Source organism: Cololabis saira, chromosome 20 (assembly GCF_033807715.1).
Source record: "Cololabis saira isolate AMF1-May2022 chromosome 20, fColSai1.1, whole genome shotgun sequence".
In the NCBI taxonomy this organism is placed as follows: domain Eukaryota; kingdom Metazoa; phylum Chordata; class Actinopteri; order Beloniformes; family Belonidae; genus Cololabis; species Cololabis saira.
In genome coordinates, this window is record NC_084606.1 from 35,667,267 (window position 1) to 35,675,217 (window position 7,951).

General features: G+C 39.5%; 1 protein-coding gene across 1 annotated transcript in view; it reads right to left on the minus strand.

The window, feature by feature from the left end:
* Window positions 1-7,198, minus strand: part of LOC133420111 (interferon-induced very large GTPase 1-like) — a 46,512-nt gene extending 39,314 nt beyond the window's left edge. Inside the window, exons 1-5 of the mRNA XM_061709688.1 lie at window positions 7,114-7,198; window positions 3,201-3,278; window positions 3,036-3,114; window positions 2,693-2,956; window positions 2,146-2,406 (exon numbers count right to left, since the gene is read on the minus strand). Coding sequence (XP_061565672.1) covers window positions 2,146-2,406; window positions 2,693-2,956; window positions 3,036-3,114; window positions 3,201-3,224 — 628 coding nt within the window. The 5' untranslated portion in view covers window positions 3,225-3,278; window positions 7,114-7,198. The remainder of the gene's footprint in view (window positions 1-2,145; window positions 2,407-2,692; window positions 2,957-3,035; window positions 3,115-3,200; window positions 3,279-7,113) is intronic.
* Window positions 7,199-7,951: the final 753 nt, after the last annotated feature.

Below are 7,951 nucleotides of genomic sequence, written 5' to 3' on the forward strand. Positions count from 1 at the left end.
CATGGCCACTAACGAGCGCCGGCCCTGGCGTTTCCCTGCTGCTTGAAACTGCAGGGTTTGCGACACTGTTTAGCCTTGGCTCCAAACCTGGCGTGATAGTAGCAGAGCCCGTCGTCGGTCTGGCGGCGGCCCATCACCGCCGCCGCGGTGTCCATGTCCTCCTCCATGGGAGAAAATGGTGTTGAAGCGTGCTGCTGCGGCAACAGTGCGTGGATAAACTGCTGCCTGTTGGCCAGGAAAACCCTGTCGGCCTCTGCCGCCAAGCCACGGTAGTCCTTGGTGGAGGAGAGAGGGTTACTGGCCAGAGCTGTGCGAACTGGCCCCGGAAGCTGGCGCAGGAAAATGTGTGTGAAGAGGAAGGATGGGTCAGCTGATCCCAGAACAGCCAACATCCTCTCCATCAGCTCTGATGGTTTCCCATCACCGAGGCCGTTGAGAGACAGCAAACGGTCAGCCTTCTCCAACTCCGACAGTTCGTACAGTTCAAGCAGGAACGTCTTCAGAGCCTCGTTCTTCCCCTGCTCGGGTGGATCTTCCAGCAGCATCATTGCACGTGCTGTTGTTGCAGCGTCCAAAGCCGACACAACATGGTAGTATTTTGTTACGTCCTGGGTTATTCCCCTCAGCTGGAACTGGGCTTCTATATGCTGAAACCACGGCCGGGGGTTCTGCTGCCAAAAGTCGGGCAGTTTGACTGTTGCGGCATATATATTAGCGGGCGCGTTAGCCGCGGCCGCGGGAGCGGCGGCGGCAGCGGCGGCGGCGGCGGCGGCAGCGGCGGCGGCAGCGGCGGCGGCGGCGTTGTTGTCCTCGTTCATGTCGTTCCGATCTCGTCGTTACGATCTCACATCAGGGTCACCAAATTGTGGGGTGGAGAACAGCGAGACGAGACACTCTGGTGCGTTTGAGTTGGTTTATTGCATGCTTCCACATCTCAACAGTACAGATGCATGATCGGACTAATAACAACAACGCACCAACCGGAAACGGAAGTAACCCCCCGATCACTCTTCCCCCGAGACCTTAAAGGCACAGTACCTGGGTGAATGTCTCTCACCGTACATATATGTGGGTCACCACAATACCATACATTATTTATTATGACTGCAGCCATATTGACAACATAGAAATGAATGCTCAAACTGAACAAATGTGTTCACATTGCTTAAAAAGCAGACTATTTGACATAACAGTTAGCTGTCGCTATAAAAATCCAAAGTAAAGCTCCTTTTCAGGGGCGTCCATGTTGGAAATATGCTAATTAAAGGTCCAGATACACCCAATCATAAAAATAAGTATTCCAATGGTTTTCCCATGCTCTGAAACCATGAAATAGACACCAAGTTTGCATTTCTAGCCCATTTGGTTCAAAAGTTATCACCAAGCTATGTTTTGATAAATGGCCAATATTAAAATATATTGGATTTCCAGCAAAAAAATGGCCAGGTAGTCCATATAGGTTGTGTTCCTACTGGGTCATAGATATTATTTCTGGTGGACTACCTTTTATAGCAGGGCAAATGCAGCACACTAAGAAAACAGGGGACTTGCCCCCCGGGTACTTTGTAGAAATTAAATCTTAAATATTTCACCTTTTTCTTTCTTTCAAACATTTTTTAAAGTGTGTTCCTGCACCAAGAGACAACAGGTTCACACTCCTGAGTCATAAGGGGTGGACATTACATTATATGTTACTCTGCTGCAAGTAATCATAATTATTCCGAAAAATGTTATTATTATTTTAACAAATTTGAGAATTATTTTTCACAATCTCTAATAGGCTACGTTCTGCTCTTACATCTGGTATTGCTTGTAAGTCCCGTTGTTGGGCATGTGTAGGCTATGTTAATGAGACGGGTATTTCTGCAGCCTGATGAGAGGTTATATATATATACAGTATATATACACATATACACACACACTAAAAGACAGGGTGCAGAGACACTATCTTACACTTGTCTAGTATTCTGACAAGATTTTTGTAACTTTATCGCTATATTTCCTAAATATTACTTTCCAAAAACCAAAAAAGCCGAAATATTTTTGACTGCTGCAATGCTGTAATATCAATATTTAAACCCTTAATGTAAAATGATTTGAAACTGGAAAATTAAGTTCATTAAGGTAATGTTTTCTGTGACTTACTTGTTTTGACAGTTATTGAAGCTGGGGGGCTTGTGGTTCCGTTTCTCAGTTGTGCAGAAACATGGAGGGAATAAGACACTCCTGGCTTCAGGCTGCTGAACGTAACACTGTTTGTGTTGGTTGTCATCTCTTCCACAGTTTCTCCTCCACTGCAGCAGGTCACAGTGCAAGACTCCACTTCACCAGCTGGAGGATCCCATTGCAGAGACATTGACTCACTGGTGACGTTAGATACTTTTATCCCAGTAGGAGGAACTGGTTCTGTGAAAGTTAAATGTAAAAGCAATATGTTTTTTTCACAATTCAAGTTCAAAGTGATTGTTTCACTGTATTTACGGACATAAATGATTTGGTCTTGGGTTTTTTTTTTTGGCATATATCTGTGAATAATTTTCCTTGCAGACTGCCACAAGCCATTACAATAAACTCAACACAATCAATGTAAAATGTAAATTCACTTACAGTATGTGGCTGCCAATAAGCAAATTAATGCCTTCATAATTTGTACAAATTTCATTCAAACATAACATTTTTATGTCAGATTTACCTGTAAATACAGACAAAGAGGTGACCTTGCTTTCAGTTCCATTTTCTGATATCCTTTTGATGTTGAAAGTATACTCAGTCCCAGGTTTTAATCCCTTAATCTCTACACTGTCTCTGTGGTCAGTGTCCACTCTGCCTCTCTGTGTGTTGCAGCTGTAATCTACATGCAGCTTGTATTTTACGGAGGAAGAGCTGCTTTCAAACTCAAGAGAAACTGTCTCACTGCCAACATGGAGGACTGTTACTTCTGGAGGAGGAGGAACATCTGTCAGAGGAGAAAACAGGATGCTTTTAGTTGTAAAACCTTCTGAAACGTGCCCTTATCTTCCATCAGTCATGCTTACAGTCAGCCTGCAGCAAGGCAGAGGAGTCTCCTTCATCACTGTAAAGCTCAAGGAGGGAATCCGGTACATCAGAGAAATCCTTGATGAATGTAGAAAAAGTTTGCCTCTCATTAAATTAATCAACATAAAAATATATACTGTTCATGTGTTGTGCCTTTATTTTACCTCTTCCCCCTCTGTGTTATCCATTGTTAAAGTCACAGTCTCAGTTATGCCGGCACATTTGGTCCAGATTGATCAAACCTGTTCCACAGAAAGGTAACATAAAACAATGTAAATTAAAGCTGCAAGCAGTGATGAACGGGCCCTCGCACCCTTGTGCACATTCAGGCTGCAGTGGAAGCTTGTATGACTTGCATGTAGATTCTTCAGACCTGGACATTTAGTGGATGACACCAGCCACCACTATCTATATCAAACCATTCAAAAGTTATGGCAGAAAATAGGAACTATCAGATATCGACCAATCAGAAGAAGGGGCGGGGCTAATTTGCACCAATTAAGGTGAATGAGTCAAAACCATGTCCGATGACACCACCCACGAGTCTTTATGTCAAACCATTTATTTTTAGCTGGCTTGCGTGCAAAATTTGGTGACATTTGGGGCACGTTTAGGGGGCAAAAAGCCCTCATTTCATCAGAAAAATAAAAACAAGAAAAAAAAAATTCCTACAGATACAATAGGGCCTTCGCAATGTAAGTGCTCGAGCCCTAATAAATAGGCACAAAAAGTGAGGAAATTTGTGTTTGGTAGATTATTTCTTTGTTGTATCAATGCTTATTGTCAATAAACCTTACACCGTTATTTCCCGTACCTGTTACATATAACCAGTACTCGAGTTGTAAAATAAAATCAGGGGGGATGGTGGATTTGATCATATGGGGACAGATAATTTGTGCTGATTACAAATAATATAATATATTACAAATAATAGCAGTGACCAAAACACCTGCAGAAATACTGCAGGAATGACATAGCAGCAGTTAAATGCAGCCTTCTGTAAGCTTTAAATATCCACTGGACTTACATCAAATACATCAAAACACAACAATAAAAAACACTTTTCTGAACTTATCAATATGACTCTGTCCTTCACAGGATAAGTAAAATGGATCACTGCAAAAACTCACAATCATAACGAGAATTACGTTTCTATACTGTCAAAACATACAAAGACCGGGTCAAATACAGTATTACAAAGTAATCTGTGCTGATTTGTGTGCACTTTTTGACTGATGTAGGTTTTTCTGTGCCTGAAACTGATTAAAAATGACTAATAATTGACCAGCTCATTAACTGCTCAGCTGAATTGGTCGACCTCCGGTGTTAAAGGTATCTTCTGTTTGTAACTCAAGAGACTGAAAACCAAACATGGATGGCTAAGACAAGTACAAGTATACCTCGTATATGTAAAAGCAGAATGGACTCAGTTTGAATCAAATGAACAATTGCAGGATAAAAAAATGTTAAGTCTAAAAAAAAAACCTAATCCTTTGCAGCAAATGTTAAACTGTTTTATTATCAAATTGATGCCACAACATTTGAGCTTTGAAACCAACACGACTTCAAAACACCCCCACCACCACTACACACATACACACCCCACAAGCAGAAGTTCCTCTTTTCTACTATAACGTACAAACATTTTGACTTTCACTTCCGTGTTATCTGTTTTTTTTTATTTTCATTATAATCTTAAATTGGGCTGCAACATTTACTCAGTTTTCCTTAATTACTGTCAAGAATGCAATTTGCCTACAATAGTTACTTTACTCTGTTAACCCAAAGTGATGGCAAATATAAAGATACACCATTCCACTGGAAAAAAAATCTGAAAACCTTTAAGCAGACCTTCCAGTGCTGTGCGGCAATAACGGTTCGGACAAATAGTTGGAATTCCTGTTGGTTTTATTTGACCACATTAAAGGAAGAAGTTTACAACAGATTTCAGTTAAACAGCAGACAGTTTTGATCCACAAGGCTTACCATGTATTACTCTTACCGGTTTATAGTTTGATAGCAGTTAATGAGTAACACATTTTTTTTTTTCCCCTTTAAATCTTAACGGTTTATAGTTTGATAGCAGTTAATGAGTAACTAATATTTTTTCAGAAACACAAGACTAAAAAACTACTTTTACATTTTTCTAAATGAATTCACCGTTGCCAGGTTTCCCTACTGTACTGTATGTTACAGTGAACCACACTTCAGATTTGCCAGTAAAATATTATACAAAATTCCAGAGGAGGAACAGGAAATGTTTTCAAATATCCTCTGTGATCTGTGATCTGTGATCTATCAGGAAAACTCTCACTGTTGCTCGTTGTTTTGCTCCTGTTGTACTTCCTCTATGCCACTTCTGCTTTTTTCCGATTCGGGGTCTTGCTCAGGACGCTACCTGTGATGAGAAGTTCAATCAGCTGCTCCTATATGTAACGAACCTTCCAGTTGCCATGGTTACTCATAACTAAGAATTAGTAGCATCAATCTACTGATCTACTACTGATCCAGCTGTACCCTCGAAGTTGTAAAAAATAAATCAGGGGGGATGGTGGATTTTATCATATTGGGACAGATAATTTGTGCTGATTACAAATAATATAATATATTACAAATAATAGCAGTGACCAAAACAGCTGCAGAAATACTGCAGGAATGACATAGCAGCAGTTAAATGCAGCCTTCTGTAAGCTTTAAATATCCACTGGGCTTACATCAAATACATCAAAACACAACAATAAAAAACACTTTTCTGAACTTATCAATATGACTCTGTCCTTCACAGGATAAGTAACATGGATCACTGCAAAAACTCAATGTTAACAAGAATATTTGTCTTATTTCTAGTTAAAATGTCTCATTTTAGTAAAAAAATCCCATTACACTTAAAACAAGACTCATCAATGGAAAAAACAACAATTTTCACCTGTTTCAAGTAGATTTTCACTTAAAATAAGTAGAAAAATCTGCCAGTGGAACAAGATTTTTTTGCTTGTAAGAAGAAGATAAATCTTGTCCCACTGGCAGATTTTTCTACTTATTTCTAGTGAAAATTTACTTGAAACAGGTGAAAATTGTCAAATAAGTTATTTTTCTGGTGTTATTTTTCTGGTGATGATTCTAAATGTTGAAATAGCAGTAAAACCACATTCATTGATGAAATGACATAAGGGATGGAAAGGGGGGGATGGCAGTTTTAGCTTCAGTTTCATACAAGTAAAAATATTTTGCCACAAACTGAATAGTTTCTCTCATGTATGATTTGACTTTTTTCTTTTCCGGAAATGTAACAACTAAAATTAAGTAAATAAATAACAGTAAATAAATACATACAATTTTACATCATAAAAAAGATTGATTCATGCTCATCTTATAAGTGTAAGAGGAGATTTATTTTTGTTAAGAAGGTTATTTTGGTAATTCAGGGTTGATTATTTTATAAATATATTCTTTATATTGTGATGTAAATCAGGGACTATAATGACACTAGTCAGTTTATCTGTAGTGATTAGTCTGTTTTAGATTGGGCGGAGTGATACGCCACAGTACGGCACTAGGTGCTGTGTTGATGTTCTAAAATCCTACACTGTTGAGGGACATTAAAGTACACTGGAACTCAGCACAAGTTGTCCCCGACCCGAAAAAGGTCTAATTTAATAAGGTAAGGCTTAACTCTACACGAGCCTTACATAAGTAAAAGTTCAGAGCTCAAAACCCTGCAAGAGTCCCGTGATCGGGACCGAAAAATGGTAAGTTTCTTCTGAGCGGAGGAAGATTTTGGTCCGTGGGTTGAGGCGTGGTCGGTTGCGCGTTACTGGTCAACACAATAGATTAATATTAATAACCCAATATCGTGATACACTTTGTCACCTCCACGACACGTTTCGTGACGTTTTTGTATCGCGAAATTTCCATCTTCCATTGTCTTCTCATAGATTTCATTATGTATATTCCCCTTTTTTTCCTCTGACTTCAGTCAAAACGTAAACGTTCTGTATTGCTATATGAAAAAACGCAGCACGATTTATTTTTTTTAATAAAAAATTTACTAGTCTACAAGCTTAAAGAATTACGTACCTTGAGAAATATCTCTCATGCTGCGAATGAATTAGTTCAGGCAAGTTTATCCTAAGATGAAGTTGTAACAAGTACAGCTCTCCCCCTTCTAATGTCAGCACGATACTGTGCCTCAGCTTTAATACTGAAGAGCAAAGTTTCACTTTCATTTCCAAAGAAATTACAATGAGCCAAACCCACCTACTCATTTAGAGATGCAAGTTAACATCACAATGTATCTAACGGTGCAACAATAACATTGACCAACTGCGTTTTCCTAACTTGTTTTTCCTTTTCATAACATGATCTGTTTTTGTAGAGAGGGAAATTAATTAAGGTGCCTGAAACATTATTTCCTATGTCCTCTGATCTGTTCTGCTGCACTCCCCTCCTGCTTTCATCATAAATGCCACTTGTTAGGGTGAAAATGTGTAACTTTTCATGCCATCCATTTCTTTAGTTTATTATTTTGGAATTGTACCAGAACCAGACATTTAGCTGCTCCACATGTCTGGAACAAACTCCCAGAAAGCCTCAGATCAGCTGAAACACTCAGTTTATTTAAGTCCTGGTTGAAGACTCACCTGTTCTCAGCTGCTGTTGAGTAAAGTTCTAAATCTGCAGTCCCAAAACCTAATCATATTTTAAATACTGATTTTTAGGGCCCGAGCACTTACATTGCGAAGGCCCTATTGTATCTTTTTTCTCGTTTTTCTTCCAACGAAATTAGGGCCTTTTTTCCCCCTAAACGTGCCCCAAAAGTCACAAAATTTTGCACGCAAGCCAGGCCTGGCGAAAAATGTGATATTTAATGGTTTGCATTAATGGGCGTGGCCTAACGGCTCAACAGCGCCCCCTA